Below are 21,822 nucleotides of genomic sequence, written 5' to 3'. Positions count from 1 at the left end.
TCCAGCCGGTGGAGCCGCCGTCATTGGCTGCCCCGCCAGCTGCTGGCGTCCGCGTCCTTGCCAAGTCACTGCCGCCATCATTTCAACGGCCGAGAAATGCTGCTGGCGGCTAGAGACCACAAACCGCTCTCCGACACAGTGCCGTATCGCCAACTATGTACAGCTTACGGTTTGGGGGCGTTGGCTTTTCTGAGCGTCGTCACGACGTTTGTAGTTTGTTGAGTAATACGCGAATGCTATAACAAAATTGTTTTCATGGCAGGGCGCCACACGACAACTAGGCGCGCACTCGCCACTTCATCGCTACGGCACCCAGGATGGTGGAGTACTGACTTCCTGACCCCTGACAACCCAATTCCTCCACCCACCGTCGAGGTCTCTACATTTGGTGTCAGAAGCGACTACTGATTTCTGCAGTTGGAGCCAGGACCACGTCTCCAACAGAAACATCCAGTTTCAACCGTACGACTGTCGTGAGTGAGCGTTTTTGTTTTTCTTATCTACATCTACATCTATACTCCGCGAGCCACCTTACGGTGTGTGGCGGAGGGTACTTATTGTACCACTATCTGATCCCCCCTTCCCTGTTCCATTCACGAATTGTGCGTGGGAAGAACGACTGCTTGTAAGTCTCCGTATTTGCTCTAATTTCTCGGATCTTTTCGTTGTGATCATTACGCGAGATATATGTGGGCGGTAGTAATATGTTGCCCATCTCTTCCCGGAATGTGCTCTCTCGTAATTTCGATAGTAAACCTCTCCGTATTGCGTAACGCCTTTCTTGAAGTGTCCGCCACTGGAGCTTGTTCAGCATCTCCGTAACGCTCTCGCGCTGACTAAATGTCCCCATGACGAATCGCGCTGCTTTTCGCTGGATCATGTCTATCTCTTCTATTAATCCAACCTGGTAAGGGTCCCATACTGATGAGCAATACTCAAGAATCGGACGAACAAGCGTTTTGTAAGCTACTTCTTTCGTCGACGAGTCACATTTTCTTAGAATTCTTCCTATGAATCTCAACCTGGCGCCTGCTTTTCCCACTATTTGTTTTATGTGATCATTCCACTTCAGATCGCTCCGGATAGTAACTCCTAAGTATTTTACGGTCGTTACCGCTTCCAATGATTTACCACCTATGGCATAATCGTACTGGAATGGATTTCTGCCCCTATGTATGCGCATTATATTACATTTATCTACGTTTAGGGAAAGCTGCCAGCTGTCGCACCATTCATTAATCCTCTGCAGGTCTTCCTGGAGTACGTACGAGTCTTCTGATGTTGCTACTTTCTTGTAGACAACCGTGTCATCTGCAAATAGCCTCACGGAGCTACCGATGTTGTCAACTAAGTCATTTATGTATATTGTAAACAATAAAGGTCCTATCACGCTTCCTTGCGGTACTCCCGAAATTACCTCTACATCTGCAGATTTTGAACCGTTAAGAATGACATGTTGTGTTCTTTCTTCTAGGAAATCCTGAATCCAATCACAAACCTGGTCCGATATTCCGTAAGCTCGTATTTTTTTCACTAAACGTAAGTGCGGAACCGTATCAAATGCCTTCCGTGTTTTGTACACGGCCATAGCGGGTAGGACTGATGTTAATAGACACGTGAAGATACAGTTTCTGAAACCTGTAGGACCAGCGGAATTCTCGCAGTTCAAGGAAGACTGTAGAGAGTACAATTTATGGCTAGTGAGATGGCAACATTGTAAACTTGCGGGGCACAAACCACCCTGCATGGAGTCAGTATCAGATGCAGCATTTGCCGACGTCATGGGCATGCGGCGCATCAGTATAAATATTCAGAATCTAGATGAACAATGATCCGCGTTAAGAATTAATATAACTGTTTGTGTTTATGTCCGAGTATTACTAGTAGCTGTCCTTGTTTTGTTAATTTGTGGTATACCTTAAGTGTGTTGTGTTTTTCATGATGCTGTATCTCTTCGGGGTACAAGACTCCAAGGAGAAGAGCTGTTTTCCAACCAGGACAGGATCGTGTTAACTGGCCACCACTGGGCACTAAAACTACCTTGTACAGTAGTGGAAATGAGTATCAAGGCACGAATATTTGTAGGAAAATTAACATTGTCGAGTGATCTAGTATACTGCGAAGTGCGCCTCCAGCAGTCAAAGGGTTAAGTTGTTGTCAGGTGGAAAATATAGCAGATAATGATTGAGTTTGGTAATGTTTTAAATAATGTCTTGACATCCTGAAATATCGTTTCCTTCTGAGCAATATTAGAAAAAAGTGATAAACGACTGCGCTATGGTATCTCAAATTTCGTTAGGTAATGTGTATATCAAGAAATTATAAACAAATTCCTCATTCCTTAAAGAGATTTCTTTAGCTCACAGCCTCTGATTGAAAGTTCGAACAAAGGTACTACATGATGCACGTCTCCAACATTCGTTTCACAAATTTATCACTTTTTTCGTAGAGCGTTACCACTTATTAATCTATCCTCATTTGAGTGTCGTTAATGCAATTGCGTGTGTTAGGAGTAGCGAGTCGTTCACAGCATGAAGCGTTAATGGTTATGGGAGAGTTCTCACGAGAAGACATATTTAAAACTTTTGTAGAGGAAGCGTTGCGTCATTTTCTTTAGCGCTGGGGACCGATGACCGTTGCAGTCTGGTCCCTTTAATCCCACAAGCCAACCTTTAGCGCTGGGACAATGTTGTACATTCAGTACACTGTAGTTATATAGTAATTCTGGTTGGAGACGTGAAATTGCCCAAGACTGAAAGTTACTCCTCTGTTTCAAAACCTGTTCTGCGAAGAGATATTTAGGTCTGTCCTACCTTTGTTTACTCTTTTCCGCTGAAATTAACGAGTTTTAGATAGGAACAGAATTGTTTGTCGAGGAAAGAGAAATACTTGAACGCCGTTTCAATCAACAGATACACAGTTGGTTCCAGGAAACGCAAGAGTGCAATGACACATTGCGTTCTCGCTACTTTATTTAATTGATCGAGATATGAGGAAACACGTGGAATGCCGTTATCGTACCAAGAAACCTGCAGATAACTCAACTAGGTTTATGATGGGTATCCGGTGGCGATATCGAGAAGTTGCGTAAAGAAAAGGGCCACCAGATTCTAATCAGGTTACACATCAAAAGAAAGTGTAGAATGTTCCAAACAGTGATAAGCAGGCGAAAGTACGGTGTGATGTAGAAGATTTGCAATGCTTACGAAGAGCTTCCCCCTGCCGCGACGCGTCTCACAGGGATGAAACAGCTCATCTACATCTACGTGATTACTCTGCTATTCACAATAAAGTGCGTGGCGGAGGCTTCAATGAACCACCTTCAAGCTGTTTTCTCTACCGATCCACTCTCGAACGGCGCGTGGGAAAAACGAGCACTAAACTTTTTCTGTGTGAGCCCTGATTTCTCTTATTTTATCATAATGATCATTTCTCCCTATGTAGGTGGGTGCCAGCAGAATGTTTTCGCAATCGGAGGAGAAAACTGGTGATTGAAATTTCATGAGAACATCCCGCTGCAACGAAAAACGCCGTTGTTTTAACGATTGCCACTCAAATTCACGTATCATGTCTGTGGCACTATCTCCCCTATTTCGCGACAATACAAAACGAGCCGCCCTTCTTTGTACTTTTTCGATGTCATCCGTCAGTCCCACCTGATGCGGATCCCACACTGCACAGCAATACTCCAAAAATAGGGCGGACAAGTGTGGTGTAAGCAGTCTCTTTAGTAGACCTGTTGCACCTTCTAAGTGTTCTGCCAATGAATCGCAGTCTTTGGTGTGCTCTACCTATAACATTATCTATGTGATCGTTCCAATTTAGCTTATTTGTAATTGTAATCCGTTAGTATTTACTTGAGTTTACGGCCTTCAGATTTGTGTGATTTATCGCGAATCGAAATTTAGCGGATTTCTTTTAGTACTCAGGTGAATAACTTCACACTTTTCTTTATTCGTGGTCAATTGCCACTCATCGCACGATATAGATATCTTATCTAAATTATTTTTCCATTAGTTTTGGTCATCAGATGACTTTACAAGACGGTAAATGACAGCATCATCTGCAAAGAATCTAAGGTTGTCTACTAAGATTGTCTCCTATGTCGTTAACATAGATCAGGAACAATACAGTGCCTGTAACACTTCCTTGCGGAACGCCGGATATTAATTCTGTTTTACTCGATGACTTTCCGTCTATTACTACAAACTGTGACCTTTCTGACACGAAATCACGAATCCAGTCGCACAACTGAGGCGATACTACGCAGACACGCAGTTTGGCTAGAAGATGCTTGTGAGGGACGGTGTCAAAAGCCTTCTGGAAATCTAAAAATATGGAATCAATTTGACATCCCCTATTGATAGCATTCATTACTCCATGAGTATAAACAGCGAGTTGTGTTTCACAAGAACTATGTTTTCTGAATCCGTGCTGACTATGTGTCAAAATCGTTTTTTCGAGGTAAATCATAATGTCCGAGCACACTATATGTTTCAGCAGATGCAGTTTACTGGAGGGTCGTTATCGCGAAGCATAGTGCCCAGAACCTACTGGCTGAGCATAAGTGAATAAGCGAAATGTCCAAGTAGACCCGTACTCAGGGAATGAGCGTAGAAGGAGTAGATGCAGAAATCCGGCATCGGCCTTCTAGGCAAGCTGGAATTGGTTTGCCGTCGACTTCCTCCGATCTGTAATGAAGCGTCAGTATGTGTGCTTGTGTCATGAGGATCACTGTAATGACTACTTGTACAGTGTTGTGTTAGAGTTGTCCTCTTACGGGATAAGGGAAGGTAGAGGATGGAACCCGACGCCGGCGTATAGCCTGCTCCTCTCGAATAACAAAGAGGATTCCCGCACTTAATGTCCTCCATTCAACGTCGGGATACCGTCGACAATGTCACGTGTGGGAAACTGCTGAGATTTTTGGTAACTCATCCAGGACAATGGTGCAAATAGGGGAGGGGGGGGGGCGTCAGAAACTTTACGTCACACCGCCACTCCCGTGGCAGGCCAAATACTGGCAGTGAAAATTTTTCACCATCACGATACGAACCAGTGTATCTGGGTATCGAACAGGCACACCTCCGTGTTGAGCGCCACCTTAGAAACATGCGTTAGCGACTTCAGCTACTACGACAGGTAATGGCGCGGAGTGGCCGCGCGGTTTGAGGCGCCATGTCACGGATATCGCGAGCCCTCCCGCCAGAGGTTCGAGTCCTCCCTCGGGCATGAATGTGTGTGTGTGTTATTCTTCACATAAGTTAGTTTAAGTAGTGTGTAAGTCTAGGGACCGATGACCTCAGCAGTTTGGTCCCTTAGGAATTCACACACATTTGAACATTTTGACAGGTAATGAGTCAGTAGCTAAATAAAAATGTGTTTCTGTATAATAATCATCGACATACTGTACACACGTGTTACAACATTACCGAATAGTGCGCTACAGTGTTGTCTCGGCCCGCATCTCGTGGTCGTGCGGTAGCGTTCTCGCTTCCCACGCCCGGGTTCCCGGGTTCGATTCCCGGCGGGGTCAGGGACTTTCTCTGCCTCGTGATGGCTGGGTGTTGTGTGTGATGTCCTTAGGTTAGTTACGTTTAAGTAGTTCTAAGTTCTAGGGGACTGATGACCATAGATGTTAAGTCCCATAGTGCTCAGAGCCATTTGAACCATTTTGTTGTCTCGGTAAGAATACAGATGTTTGCGGAGCCAAGATTCGCTACACACCGTCTGATCTAAATTATCTGGACACCTATTACAGGATATCAATGTGGAGCGTGCTCACCCTTCGCATTTATGAGAGCTTCAGATCTGCTGGGAACTCTTTCAGTGGGGTGTCTGAATGTCTGTGGACGAAGGGCAATCAATTCTTCGTCAAGAGCAAAGAACCAAAGAACGTACTGATGTTGGACGCTAGGGCCTGGAGCGAAGTCCACGTTCTAACTCATTCTAAAGGGCTTACAGTGGGTCCAGGTGAGGGCTCTGGGCAGGCCAGTCGATTTCAGGAATATTATCGTCCACAAACCATTGCATCACAGATACTGCATGCTGCCTTATGGCATGGTGCCCTGTCACGCTGATACAGTCATCGTCTCTGAACTGTTCCCCTACTGCACACAGCATACAACGATCTAAAATGTGTTCGCGTCCTTCTGCATTTAGCTTTTGTTTAAACGTAATAAGGGGACTAAAGTATCCGCCACAAGATGTCAAAAGTAAAGGCCCAGGTATACAACGAACACCAAGTTTATTTGAATTAAGAGAGCCAGTTTCATTCCTGGAAACAAGTCTTGAAAAAGTCATGAACAAAATAGACTCCTTTGGTTAAAACACAAATAGTACTTGAGGTAGAGTGCCTATTAACTGTAAATAAACAAAGAGTTCTAGGTTGAAATTAACCCTAATCATTTACCGCCACAGAAGGACTCTGATATCTCATGTAACTGAAGTTTTCAAGATGAACTGCACGCACAAAGTGTCCTAATTAGAGTCCAGAAGGGAGTAGCAAATCTTAGTCCCAAACTACATTCGGTGCAGCTCGAGACAAGGAAGAATTAACGTAAATATAATCCGAAGCAGAATGCCTCTACGACAAAAGGAAATCTCTTGGAAGATTCATTTCTTTACTCGATCAGTATTTACAGGGCGAAATATTAAACTGGGACATTACAGCATTAAAATGAGACATTCAGCATTACTTATTTACATAATATAAAATTTTATACAATATGACTTATTTTTTAAGCCATTCAGTGGCATTGTCCATGAGGTTCTGTGTATCCTACAGTTCACCATTAAAACCATGCACAGTACACTCGATCAACTGGGGCATTGCTTGGTTGAGTCCACATTCGCACTGAGGGTCGTTCGCGAGGCTCCATGTTGTCATCATCTCTCTGCATCTTCGGACACCCGTCCTCACACGGTTCAGCGCAGTCCACACTCTTCTGGAAAGCTTAAGGCCCTCCATTGGTACGCTTGGGGCAGTAACCATTTTTCTGTTCTTTACTGTGCTTTTACTCCAGAATCTTTTCCATTCATTTTCTGGGTCGAAGGGAAACATTTCTTCAGCTGTTTGCCATACAGGTGACCTTGATCTCAGGCAGTTTTTTGGTGTCAGGTCCTGGTGTGTGGGAAGATTGTGGCTTGCCAGTATTTTTCTATATTCTCTTGATAGTAGCTGGTTTCTTCTGATTTCAGGTGGTGCTATGTTGGTCGGTACGCGTAGCCAATCTATAGGTGTAGTTTTAAGAGCACCCGATGTTATTCTCTTTGTTTCTCTTAGCTGGATATCTATTTTTGATATGTGCACTTATTCTTCCAGCTTGCAGTGAAATTACGGAAGACATCTTCCGTAGGGTAATCACTAACTTCAGTGTTCGTTTGAAGGAAGTTAGGAAACGAAATGGTGGACATATTCAGCATGTGCTGAGTTAGAACAAATCTCCATGGACGGCTCTTCATTGTAGTATATGTTCCTTTCAGATTGTATTGACAATAAAGTTTATATTAAAAAACAAAATGGTAACACATTTCGTGCGGCATCCTGTACTGAAATTCACGGAGCAGAGATTAAAAAAATAATTTCTCTCTAAGCCGACAAGAAGGCGACACCAAATTACGCTATGCAGGAAAAAGGAATTCAAAACACGCACCAAGAAGACATGCCAAAGGCGACATTTTGTTGTTGTTGTTGCTGTTGTGGTCTTCAGTCCTGAGACTCGTTTGATGCAGCTCTCCATGCTACTCTATCCTGTGCAAGCTTCTTCATCTCCCAGTACCTACTGCAACTTACATCCTTCTGAATCTGCTTAGTGTATTCATCTCTTGGTCTCTCTCTACAATTTTTACCCTCCACGCTGCCCTCCAATACTAAACTGGTGATCCCTTGATGTCTCAGAACATGTCCTACCAACTCATCCCTTCTTCTAGTCAAGTTGTGCCACAAACTTCTCCCCAATCCTATTCAATACTTCCTCATTAGTTATGTGATGTACCCATCTAATCTTCAGCATTCTTCTGTAGCACCACATTTCGAAAGCTTCTATTCTCTTCTCGTCTAAATTATTTATCGTCCATGTTTCACTACCATACATGGCTACACTCCATACAAATACTTTCAGAAACGACTTCCTGACACTTAAATCTATACTCGATGTTAACAAATTTCTCTTCTTCAGAAACGCTTTCCTTGCCATTGCCAGTCTACATTTTATATCCTCTCTACTTCGACCATCATCGGTTATTTTGCTCCCCAAATAGCGAAACTCATTTACTACTTTAAGTGTCTCATTTCCTAATCTAATTCCCTCAGCATCACCTGATTTAATTCAACTACATTCCATTATCCTCGTTTTGCTTTTGTTGATGTTCATCTTATATCCTCCTTTCAAGACACTGTCCATTCCGTTCAACTGCTCTTCCAGGTCCATTGCTGTCTCTGACAGAATTACAATGTCATCGGCAAACCTCAAAGTTTTTATTTCTTCTCCATGGATTTTAATACCTACTCCGAATTTTTCTTTTGTTTCCTTCACTGCTTGCTCAATATACAGATTGAATAACACCGGGGAGAGGGTACAACCCTGTCTCACTCCCTTCCCAACCACTGCTTCCCTTTGATGGCCCTCGACTCTTATAACTGCCATCTGGTTTCTGTACAAATTGTAAATAGCTTTTCGCTCCCTGTATTTTACCCCTGCCACCTTCAGAATTTGAAAGAGAGTATTCCAGTCAACATTGTCAAAAGCTTTCTCTAAGTCTACAAATGCTAGAAATGAAAGTTTGCCTTTCCTTAATCTAGCTTCTAATATAAGTCGTAGGGTCAGTATTGCCTCGTGTGTTCCGATATTTCTACGGAATCCAAACTGATCTTCCCCGAGGTCGGCTTCTACTAGTTTTTCCATTCGTCTATAAAGAATTCGCGTTAGAATTTTGCAGCCGTGACTTATTAAACTGATAAAGCTGCATGCCCTCGGGAAAAATTACGGCCGTAGTTTCCCCTTGCTTTCAGCCGTTCACAGTACCAGCACAGCGAGGCCGTTTTGGTTAGTGTTACAAGGCCAGATCAGTCAATCATCCAGACTGTTGCCCCTGCAACTACTGAAAAGCCTGCTGTCCCTCTTCAGGAACCACACGTTTGTCTGGCCTCTCAACAGATACCGCTCCGTTGTGGTTGCACCTACGGTACGGCTATGTGTATCGCTGAGGCACGCAAGCCTCCCCACCAACGGCAAGGTCCACGGTTCATGGGGGGATCGCAAACTGCTCTGGACTGAGTGACTGGTCGAACAAGTGGCCGGGGTGTGTTGGTCGCTTCCCGTGCTTGTCCGTGAAGTGTGTGTGGGCGCGCACCTGTGACGTAGCACCTGTCGCCGGAGAAGGCGACGCCGGCGGGGCAGAGCAGGCCGTCGACGGCGAGCCTGGAGGCGAGGCGTCCCGAGGCGGCGTCCACGGCCAGCAGCTCTCCGTCGCGCGCCGCCACGTACAGCAGGTGGCGCGCCGCCGCCCACGGGCACCAGCAGACCGCGCCCGGCCGCCGCAGCCAGTGCTTGCGCAGACACAGCCGCGGCGCGCTCCTGCCGGCAGTCGAAAGTACACACCCACTGCGGCCGTCGCCGGAGCCGTCCACTCACTGTCCTCACGCATGCCACACCACATCTACACTGAACTGCCAAAGACTCTGGTAGAGGCAGGCCTATTCAAGCACAGACTTATGTAAACAAGCGGTCGCTAAAGTGCGCGTCATTTATGACGGCGGCCGAGGTTAGGTTCGTTCGGCGCATCTGACGTCACAAAACACAGTCAGTCAATGAACAGAGAACGACGTTGCCAGAGCTCGACTGCAGTACAGAGCACGGACGAGTGTCTTCAGTTTTAAAAACGGGGTTCCCGGGTTCGATTCCCGGCGGGGTCAGGGATTTTCTCTGCCTCGTGATGGCTGGGTGTTGTGTGCTGTCCTTAGGTTAGTTAGGTTTAAGTAGTTCTAAGTTCTAGGGGACTTATGACCACAGCAGTTGAGTCCCATAGTGCTCAGAGCCATTTGAGCCATTTTAAAAACGTTCAGTCATAAATAAAGTAACTGAACGAAAGCAATGTCTTGATAGCAGAATTTCTTTTATAGAAACTTTGGAAATAGCATTCTTTGTACCAATTGCTTCATATTCTATTAATTAATTAAACCAAACAAGCAATAAGCCTCCTAATTCAGGCTATAGTAAGGAAAGGTGTTGTATCATTCTCACTAACCGCTTTTTCACAATAAAGAACAGCGGCAATTGTTTATTTCCTATTGTACTTCGACGAATCGTGGGTAATTCATAGTCATACCAACAGTGTTTGTCGGTATTTTGCGTCCTTGTTTAAAGTCCTCCAGGAACTGTATTAAATGCTGAGCTGCAGAAGCATAACGGTTAAAGTGTTTGGCTGCTAAGCGAAAGGTTCCTAGTTCAAACCTTGTCCTGAGCTTAATATTTTCTTTAAATAAAATCAACATCGAAGTGTCTTGCTTCATGAATTTTATTCGTTTGAATGTCATTTTTTGAAATTTCTAGTGGCAATTAAAATCTACCATACGCAAAGTATACACTATGCACTTTTACCTCTGCAAACTCTTCAAAATTTCGTGCAGTGGTTTACTACATTTAATGCTGCACAATAACTGCATTGAACATCGAAACAAAATTATGTCATTCATGTGGGGAAGGTATCAGTCAAGAAGATGTGTAAAAATAAAATTTTTAGGCCAAATAGTTTTTGTGAAATCGAATGATAAGTGTGTCAAAGCAGTCGGAACACCATGTGTCTGCACAGGCGAGCAGTGCAGTGATGACAAAATCGCGCACAGCGCGGAATGCAGGCAGCACGTATCTGTAGCAGCGAAAGGGTTAATGCGGCCGTGGTGGCTTTACTTCATAAACTGTGCGCTCCCCCCTAAACTAAGTTTGCTTGGCGCGTGCAACTGGCAACGCAGCAATCTCCCGCGTCTGGGCGGCCATGCACGAACCGCCAAGATAAAAGAATTGAACTATAGCACATATACAGGGTGTTACAAAATGGTACGGCCAAACTTTCAGGAAACATTCCTCACGCACAAATAAAGAAAATATGTTATGTGGACATGTGTCCGGAAACGTTTACTGTCCATGTTAGAGCTCATTTTATTACTTCTCTTCAAATCACATTAATCGTACAGCAACAGAACGTACCAGCGTGACTTCAAACACTTTGTTACAGAAAATGTTCAAAATGTCCTCCGTTAGCGAGGACACATACATCCACCCTCCGTCTCATGGAAACCCTGATGCGCTGATGCAGCCCTGGAGAATGGCGTATTGTATCACAGCCGTCCACAATACGAGCATGAAGAGTCTCTACATTTGGTACCGGGGTTGCGTAGACAAGAGCTTTCAAATGCCCCCATAAATGAAAGTCAAGAGGGTTGTGGTCAAGAGAGCGTGGAGGCCATGGAATTGGTCCACCTCTACCAATCCATCGGTCACCGAATCTGTTGTTGAGAAGCGTACGAACACTTCGACTGAAATGTGCAGGAGCTCCATCGTGCATGAACCACATGTTGTGTCGTACTTGTAAAGGCACATGTTCTAGCAGCACAGGTAGAGTATCCCGTATGAAATCATGATAACGTGCTCCATTTAGCGTAGGTGGAAGGGGCCCAATCAAGACATCACCAACAATGCCTAACCAAACGTTCACAGAAAATCTGTGTTGATGACGTGATTGCACAATTGCGTGCGGATTCTCGTCAGCCCACACATGTTGATTGTGAAAATTTACAATCTGATCACGTTGGAATGAAGCCTCATCCGTAAAGAGAACATTTTCACTGAAATGAGGATTGACACATTGTTGGATGAACCATTCGCAGAAGTGTACCCGTGGAGGCCAATCAGCTGCTGATGGTGCCTGCACACCCTGTACATGGTACGGAAACAACTGGTTCTCCCGTAGCTCTCTCCATACAGTGACGTGGTCAACGTTACCTTGTACAGCAGCAACTTCTCTGACGCTGACATTAGGGTTATCGTCAACTGCACGAAGAATTGCCTCGTCCATTACAGGTGTCCTCGTCGTTCTAGGTCTTCCCCAGTCGCGAGTCATAGGCTCGAATGTTCCGTGCTCCCTAAGACGCCGATCAATTGCTTCGAACGTCTTCCTGTCGGGACACCTTCGTTCTGGAAATCTTTCTCGATACAAACATACCGCGCCACGCCTATTGCCCCGTGCTAATCCATACATCGAATGGGCATCTGCCAACTCCGCATTTGTAAACATTGCACTGACTGCAAAACCACGTTCGTGATGAACACTAACCTGTCGATGCTACGTACTGATGTGCTTGATGCTAGTACTGTAGAGCAATGAGTCGCATGTCAACACAAGCACCGAAGTCAACATTACCTTCCTTCAATTGGGCCAACTGGCGGTGAATCGAGGAAGTACATTACATACTGTCCAAACTAAAATGAGCTCTAACATGGAAATTAAGCGTTTCCGGACATATGTCCACATAACATCTTTTCTTTATTTGTGTGTGAGAAATGTTTGCTGAAAGTTTGGCCGTACCCTTTTGTAACACCCTGTATAACACAACAAGTGTCTGGCGCAATTTTTTGAACGTTTACTGCTGCTACAATGGCAGGAATCAAGATTTATTTGAGTTTGAACGTCATGTTATAGTCGACGCATGAGCGATGGGACACAGCATATCGGAGGTGACGATGAAGTGGGCATTTTCCCGTACGACCATTTCACGAGTGTACCATGAACTTTTGAATATAGTAAGTGGGTAATTTCCCCAACTCCCAAAAATAAAAAAAATAAAAAAAATCAATTAAAAATAAGTGTCATATAATATTTTGTGTAATGTAATATCTTGTATAGACACCTTTTATTAACCTGACACGTTCCATATCATTACGAAGTGTTGTATTCATGATCTATGGAACAAGTACTAATCTAATCTAATCTCCAATCTATCAGGAATCCGGTGAAACATCAAATCTCCGACATAACTGCGGTCAGGAAGAATCCTGGAAGAACGGGACCAACGACGACCGAAGGGAATCGTTCACAGTGACAGAAGTGCAACCTTTCCGCAAATTGCTGCAGATTTCAGTGCTGGGCCTTCAACAAGTGTCAGAGTGCGAAGGATTCAAGGAAACATCGCCGATATGGACTTGCGGAGCCGAACGCCCACTCGTGTACCCTTGATGACTGCACGACAGAAAGCTTTTCGATTCAGCTGGGCCCGTCAACACCGACACTGGACTGTTGATGACTGGAAACGTGTTGCCTGGTCGGACGAGTCTCGTTTCAAATTGTATGGAGCGGATGGACGTGTAAGGGTATGGAGACTGTAAAAGGTCCATGATTAAGGAATTTGTTGCTAGCGCACTCGAACAGATGTAATTTCGATGGATTGCTCATGCGCTGCCTGCGATATGTAAGCTATAAGAGAATCTCAGACGAGAGAGCAGTGTTGTATGCAGTAGGAACTGTGTGGCAGTAGGAGTAAGTAGTAGCGAGCAGTCTGGTGTATCGAGTTGGCTGGGTCGGTCGTGTGGAGCGATGGCGGTGCCTGAGCGTTGTAATATAAGGTAAAAGCAGCCTCGCGCGTATGTAGTATTGTTATATCAAGTCCCATGTAAATGTTTTAAAAAAGAAATATCTTAATAATAATCTTTTTTTAAAAAAATTAGCTCTTGACAATCATTCATCTCAACTTAAAGAATTTACTAATTTCTCCAATCCATGGTCATCCCGATTATTGCAAAGAAAAATCAGTTATTTCTTTTTATACATGACAAATCTATCGGCCAGCATTGCACTGGGCTGAGCCAGAAAAATTTCTTATAGGAGCAGATATATACGCGTTATCCGGCGACCTTATTGAGGTAAGAATTTTTAATTTATTCAGTATGATCTTTCAGGGCCATGACGCAGCACTGCTCACATCCAAATTTAACAGTTTAAATACACAGTCAATTATTGAAAGGTTATGAGTGAGTCACATTTTTTATTAGGAGATTAGTCTCATTGTATTATTGGTAGGTTACGGAATTTATGTGTTGCGAGGTCACACTAAATGTGAATGTGAATGATGTAACTAATTATTTTTTACTTTTGGGAGATATTTTTAACTGGGTTACGCTGAATGTGAATGATATATATAATTATGTTTAACTGTTGGGAGGTTACACTTGGAATGAATGATACAATTGTATCTATTTTATCTGCTGGGAGGTTACACATAATGTGAATGCTATACATAATTATATTTTTTTTGTTGGGAGGTTACAAGACAACCTCATGAATCCATGGACCCTGCGTGTCAGCAGGAGACTGTTCAAGTTGGTGGAGGCTGTGTAATGATGCGAGATGTGTGCAGTCGGAGTGATATGGGACCCTTGATACGTCTAGATACGACTCTGACAGCTGACACGTAGGTAAGCATACCGCCTGATCACCTGCATCCATTCGTGTCCACTGTGCATTCCGACGGGCTTGGGCAGTTCGAGAAGGACAACGAGACACCCCACACAACAAAAATTGCTACAGAGTGGCTCCAGGAACACTCTGTAGCAATTCTGGACGTCTGGGGTATGGCTTAGTCCTACTGGAATTGCGTAAGTCCGTCGGAATGGACAATGGACAGGAATTGATGCAAGTGATCAGGCGGTATGCTTACCTACGTGTCAGCTGTCAGAGTCGTATCTAGACGTATCAAGGGTCCCATATCACTCCGACTGCACACATCTCACATCATTACACAGCCTCCACCAACTTGAACAGTCCCCTGCTGACATGCAGAGTCCATGGATTCATGAGGTTGTCTCCATAACCGTACACGTCCATCCGCACCATACAATTTGGAACGAGACTCGTCCTACCAGGCAACACGTTTCCAGTCATCAACAGTCCAATGTCGGTGTTGACGGGTCCAGCTACCCGAACCGTAAAGCTATGTGTCGTGCAGTCATCAACGGCACTTGAGTGGGCCTTCGGCTCCAGAAGTCCGTACCGATGATGTTTCCTTGAATCCTTCGCACTCTGACACTTGTTGATGGCCCAGCATTGACATCTGCAGCAATTTTGCGGGAAGGTTCTAGTTCTGTCTCTTTGAATTATTCTCTTCAGTCGTCGTTGATCCCCTTCTTGCAGGATCTTTTCCCGGCCGCAGCGATGTCGGAGATACGATGTTTCACCGGATTTCTGATATTCACGGTACACTCGTGGAATGGTCGTACGGGAAAATTAGCACTTCATCGCCACCTCGGAGATGCTGTGTCCCATCGCTCGACTGCCGACTACAGCACCTCCTTCAGACTCACATAAATCTTGATAACCTGCCATTGTAGCAGCAGTAAACGTTCCAACAACTGCGCGCAGACACTTGTTGTCTTGTATAGGCGTTGCCGACTACAGCGCCGTGTTCTGCCTGTTTACATGTCTCTGTATTTCAATACGCATGCCTGTACCAGTTTCTTTGGCGATTCATTTGGTCATTCCACTTAAGATCACTCCGAATAATCACTCCCAAATATCTTATCGTAGACGCTGTTTGCAACAGTTTCTCATCAATAGCGTACTTGTACAGTAGTGGCTTCCTTTTCTTATTTATGCGCAATATGTTACTTTTATTTACGTTCAGGATCAAGTGCCAGAACCTGCACCATTCATCGGTCCTCTGCAGGTCATTCTGCAAATCGATGTTGTCTTCTGGAGTTACTACTTCGTTATAGACGTCCGCATCATCTGCAAACAGTCTTAAAGAGCTTCCGATGCTCTTTACTAGATCGTGTATACAAATTGAAAAAGGTCACGGTCCTATTACATATCCTTGGGGTACTCCTGAAATTAAGCTTACCCTGTCGATTTTGTTCCGTTAAGGGTAACGCAATGAGCTCTATCTGCACCAATTCTGAAATCTGTCAAAAATCTGATCGGATGCTCGATAAACTCGTAATTTGTTCAGTAGCTTGCAGCGTGGGACGGTGTCAAATGCCTTCTTGAAGTCGAGAAACATGGTACCAACCTGATCGCCGTTGTGTATAGCGTTGTATACCTCGCGGAGGAACAGGGCGAGCTGAATTTCGCAAGATACCTGTTTGCGGAATCCATGTTGATTTTTACAGAGGAGATTTTCGTTCTCCAAAATCGTCGTAATTCTTGAGCATAAAGCATGTTCCATAATTGTACATCAGATTGACACCTATAATTATGAGCAATTCTCCTGCGGTCCTTCTTGCGAACGGGAATGACCTGCGCTTTCTTCCAGTCGCTAAGTGTCCTTCGTTGCTCCAGTGATCTACGGTAAACTGCTGCTAGAAGGGCAGCAAGTTCCTTCGCATAATCTCTGTAGAATCTGATAGGTATCTAATCTGGTCTTGATGCCTTTCCGCTACTAAGCGAGTGTACTTGCTTTTCTATTCCGCGTTCGGTTATCTCAATATGTACCATTTCGACGTTCGTAAGACGCCTGAAAAAGGGACAGTGTTACAATCATCCGCGAGGTAACAATTTCGGAAGACCGAATTGAGTATTCCGGCCTACTCTCTGTTACCTTCCGTGTCGGTGCCAGTATGATCACTGAGTGAATGGAGAGAGGATTTTGGGCCGCTTACTGATTTTACATAAGCCTAAAACATCTTCGAGTCGTTACTCAGACCAGTTGACAAAATTTTACTTTCACACTCTTTGAATGCTTCTCTCATTGCACCCCAGTTGTAGGTAACCAACAGCAGTCTTTTGACAACTACTCTCAGCATGGGATATTAAGACCACTCTTCCCTAAAGTTTTCCTCGGTCCCCCAGTTTAGACGAGCATACCAGCCTTACGCGAGTGTGAAAGGCGATGCGATAATCATTAGTGGCGTCTTTTAGAAAGTCCTCCGAACCCTTCTGCCCCCTACAGACACTGCCGGTCGGCGGCTGCCTCACGCCGTACCTGTAGGCGGCGCTGCTGGCCAGGTTCTCGACGGAGCCCCCGCTCCCCTCTGGCGGGGTCTGGCTGCCGGCCGCCTCCTCGCGTATGCTGAGCTCCAGGGTCTGCGCGTTGAAGGCCAGCTGCCCGCCGCTCCAGCTGGACGCTTCTTCCACCAGGTTCACCGCCTCTCCGTGCAGCGTCAAGAAAGCGTCCACCTGCGCCAGGAGACCGAGGAGAACAGGTTTATAGCATAGGGAAACATCGATGCTGGGTGCTGAATGTAGTGAAACGAGATTATTCAGTCTTATGATATGTCTATTATTTATAGTAACGATGACGAAAAAAAACTGCAGTGACAGTTTTAACCAACGAAATCAGGAACGTGTAGGGGAAGGGGAGGAGTAGATGATGGTGGTAGTGGGAGTGTCCATGACTGAAGGCGGTGTCCACCAGCGACTGGAGTCACCGAAGTGGGAAAGGATGTGATTGATGTTTTTTTTTCTTTATTGAGTTTCGATTCCCCCTGAAGGGGGTACGCCGCTCTTCAGCCTACAGACTTTGTTTTAAAAAGATGAAGAGAATAAATAATAAAAACAGGCGATAAAAACGGAGACTTAAATAGTAACATGGCGACAAAATCGTGGAACTTAAAACATAGAACAAAGGGATGATGATGCTAATAAAATAAATACGAAGCAGACAGGTAAAACAATAGACAGAAAATTAAAACACACGGCGACAGTCTGGTTTCTGTTCGCAAAAATAAAATTCGCACCCAGCAACAGCATGGTTTCTGTTCGCAACACTAGAAAGACGAACAACACTGAACATTCACTGGAACACTGCACTAAAAAATTGACAAATGTGACATACCACAGCCGTGAGCAGGTGGGGGCAAAATAAAAAAGGGGGAAGGAGAGGAAAAGAGAAGGGGGGGAGGGGGGAAAGAAGCCAATGGAGGATGAGGACCCATAAGAGGGGTTGGGGGTGCTGGGCAGATGCGACAGGGAGTGGGGAAGGCAGAGGAGGGGAACACAAAAGGACTCGGGGGGAGAGAAGGGAGGTAGGGAGAGGTTTGGCGGGGAGAAAACAGGATGGAAGGGGGGAAGAGGGAGCCCAGCGAATGGACAGAGGAAAGGAGGAGGGGTGAAGATCAGAGATGATAGGAGGGATAGATGGAGGAAGAGACGGCATCATCTGGGAGGGGGAGTTGACGGAAGCCACCTTGGGAAAGGAGATGAAGGGTGTAGAGATGGAGGGTAGGGGGGACACAACAGTGAAGGCATGGCAGGGGGCGGGGACAGGAGAGGAGGGGAGCTACCATGGGGTGAGGGGGATCAAGGCGGTGGGAGGTGTAGAGTATGTGGATATGTTCGAGGAATAGGAGCAGATGGGGGGAAGGAATGAGGTCGTAGAGGATCTGCGTGGGGGACAGGAGGCAAATACAGAAGGTGAGGCGGAGTGCATGACGCTTGGGGATCTGGAGGGACTTATAGAATTTGGGGAGGGGGGGGGGCAGATATCCAGGTGGGACTGGCATAACAGAGGGTGGGACAGATTAAGCATTTGTAGGTGTGGAGGATGGTAGAGGGGTGCAACCTCCAAGTCCGGCCAGAGAGGAGTTTGAGGAATTGAAGGTGGTTGTCGGCTTTGGATTGGATGGGGCGTAGATGAGGGATCCAGGTGAGGTGATGGTCGATGGTAAGGCCAAGGTAGGTGGGCGAGAGGTGGACATGACGGGCACAGACGGTAAGGGAGAAATCCAGGAGCTGGAAGGAGTTAGTGGTACGACCTACGATGATTGCCTGGGTCTTGGAAGGATTGATTTTCAGGAGCCACCGGTTACACCATGTGGCAAAAAGGTCAAGGTGATTCTGGAGAAGGCGTTGGGACCGTTGGGGGGTAGGAGCGAGAGCGAGGAAAGCGGTGTCATCGGCATATTGCAAGAGTTGTACTGGGGGGGGGGGGGGGGGCATATCTGCTGTGTACAGGAGGTAGAGGAGAGGGGAGAGAACAGAGCCCTGGGGCACACCTGCAGAGGGGTGATTGACGCTTTTTATGCGGTTTTTGTCCTAGGGACAGTTAAAAACCGATTTTTCCCACCCCATGTGATATGACCTTGCCGCAGTGGATGGGCTTACGTAAGTAACAGTATCACACCTGTACACCCATGCACACTGAATAGTACAGTTTAAAATCAAACATACACCTTAGGCATTGTATGATTGATTTGTCATTTGTAGTCGACTACTATTAAATTATGATGCTTACAGCGCCATCTACTGCTGCATTTTTTAAATATTTATTTTTCTTCTGCCATACGTTTTCCCCCTTCTCCGATAATATTCCGTTGCAATTTGACGTCATTCCCACAAGCGGTGTTATTTCTACAGCGGTTTGAAAGTTTGATTATAATCACCCAGTACACCTGGGATACAATTTGAGACAAAATATTACCGCCTTTCGTCATTTTTAGCGCAGTCTTTTGCCCGGTGAACAGCTCCTAATCGACCAGTGTGCCCATTTACGGGGCCGCCCCGCCCTCTCTCGCCGCCGCCGCTCACCTTGTCGTGGCGCAGCTGCAGTCCCCGGAAGGCGTCGGCGAGGCGCGCAGCGGCGCCCTGCAGCCGCCCCCGCAGCGCCGCCGCCGCCCCCGCGGCGCCGCCCTGGGCCTCGCTGAGCCGCCGGTCCGCCTCCCGCTGCAGGCGGCGCAGCTCGGCCACGCGGCCGTCCACGGCGGCGGCCAGCTGCGCCCTCGCCCGCTCGCACCGCTCCTGCCGACACACACACACGGGCGGTCCGCAGTCAGCGCCGAGCTCTGCCCGGCACAGTGTTTTAACCCACCGAGATGGTTCCTCTCAGACTGCCAGAACAACAGGCGAAGAGGGGCAGGCAGCATTAAGGTTGGCCGCGCGGGATTAGCCGAGCGCCGGCCGAAGTGGCCGTGCGGTTAAAGGCGCTGCAGTCTGGAACCGCAAGACCGCTACGGTCGCAGGTTCGAATCCTGCCTCGGGCATGGATGTTTGTGATGTCCTTAGGTTAGTTAGGTTTCACTAGTTCTAAGTTCTAGGGGACTAATAACCTCAGCAGTTGAGTCCCATAGTGCTCAGAGCCATTTGATTAGCCGAGCGGTCTAAGGCGCTGGACTCATGGACTGTGCGTCTGGTCCCAGCGGAGGTTCGAGTCCTCCCTCGGGCATGGGTGTGTGTGTTTGTCCTTAGGATAATTTAGGTTAAGTAGTGTGTAAGCTTACGGACTGATGGCCTTAGCAGTTAAGTCCCATAAGTTTTCACACAGATCTGAACATTAAGTGAGTTGGTAACAGATGTGTGCAGTGTTACAAAATTTCTTTCGAACATTTCATAACTAAATAATAATTAAAGAGACAAATTGGCCTGGGGAAATAACTGTTAGTAGGGCAAGTTTGGTACTTTTATGGCTTTAGGTTGGCATCACTGGGATGAGCCCTGTTCAGATGATGTATAAACATTGTTTTGTTTATATCCTCAAAAATACATTTCAAGCTGGTGAGTCCTCTTGAAACGTCCACATTAGTCGAACAACGTTCTGTTATTCGTTTTTTACTTACTGAAGGCGAGAAACCAGTGAATATATACTGTAGAATGTCTAAAGTTCATGGTGAAGGTTGTATGTATCGTGCAATTTTTTACAAGTGGGTAGAGTAGTTCAAAAATGATCCCGACTCAGTGACTGGCGAACAGCTTTCTGGCCGACCAGTTACAGTTTGAACTCCCTCACTTGAAAGTCGAATTTGTGTGTGTGTGTGTGTGTGTGTTGGGGCTTATGGGCGCTCAAGGTCGAGGTCATCAGCGCCCTGACACACATTAATGGGAAAGAATGTGGACAGATATAATAAAACTGAAACACACACGCAAAGAAAGCAGGAAAAGGAGGAAAATGATACATAAGGAAGTAAAACGTAAGGAAAGGGAAAAGGTAGCAACAAGAATGCCACACTAAATTGTCACTGGCTGCCCACTTACATAAAATACGGGCGAGCTTGTCACACAGTGAGCAAATTAAGATCCTCTCCCTAAAATCTTTGTAAAAACATTTGACATGGCATTTGTTGACATTATTCGTGCCGACCGCCTTTTGACTGCGGAAATGATAGATGATGAGGTTCAAGTTGGTACTGGTACAGTTCATAACGTTGTCTGTAACAAGCTGAAGTATCACAAAACTTGGGCAAAACGGGTCCCAAAGGAGTTGACGCGGCTACACAAGGAAACAAGGTTGACAGTGTGCACAAAGCTACAGTAACTTGATGAAAGAGAAGGTGAGCACTTCCTCAACAAAATTTTAACTTGTGATGGAACTTGGGTTCACTATTATGAGCTAGAACCAAAAAGACAAAGCATGAAATGCAAGCACACCAACTCGCCCGTCAAGAAAAATTCGAAACCCAAGCGTCAGCAGGAAAAGTCATGTTGACGATGTTTCGGGATTTTCTGACTATCTCGAAGAGCAGCGTACAATGAACAGCCCAAACTACTCGGATTTGTTTTGAAACGAGGGGGATTCCAGGACAACGAGGAAAGTTTGCGGGGACTTGGTTCAAACATCAAGACAAAGAGTTCTTTGCAGCCGGAATTAAAAAGCTTGTAGCCCGTTGGAACAAGTGCATAAATGTTCTAGGGGATTATGTTGAAAACTAGATAAAGTACTGTCTTGTAAAAATAAACGCTGTTTTCTCCAGACCAGTTTGTCTCTTTAATTATTGATGACCCTCGTAAATAAATTCCTTGACTGCGAATATCTTGGTATCAACTTTATTAGGCGTAGATACACTACCCATTAGTGACATGCATAAATTTGTGCCAGAGTTGGACTCGAAATCGGATTCACTGCTT

At 45.7% G+C, this 21,822-nt stretch overlaps 1 protein-coding gene across 1 annotated transcript in view; it reads right to left on the bottom strand.

The window, feature by feature from the left end:
• LOC126260762 (E3 ubiquitin-protein ligase TRIM71-like) overlaps positions 1-19,602 on the bottom strand; it is a gene marked incomplete at its 5' end in the record, with an annotated part of 60,146 nt that extends 40,544 nt beyond the window's left edge. The window contains 3 exons of the mRNA XM_049958101.1: positions 9,355-9,578; positions 16,970-17,163; positions 19,513-19,602. Coding sequence (XP_049814058.1) covers positions 9,355-9,578; positions 16,970-17,163; positions 19,513-19,602 — 508 coding nt within the window. The remainder of the gene's footprint in view (positions 1-9,354; positions 9,579-16,969; positions 17,164-19,512) is intronic.
• Positions 19,603-21,822: the final 2,220 nt, after the last annotated feature.

The sequence above is a fragment of the Schistocerca nitens genome, chromosome 5, assembly GCF_023898315.1.
Source record: "Schistocerca nitens isolate TAMUIC-IGC-003100 chromosome 5, iqSchNite1.1, whole genome shotgun sequence".
NCBI lineage: Eukaryota > Metazoa > Arthropoda > Insecta > Orthoptera > Acrididae > Schistocerca > Schistocerca nitens.
This window is presented reverse-complemented; position numbering and strand designations above follow the sequence as displayed.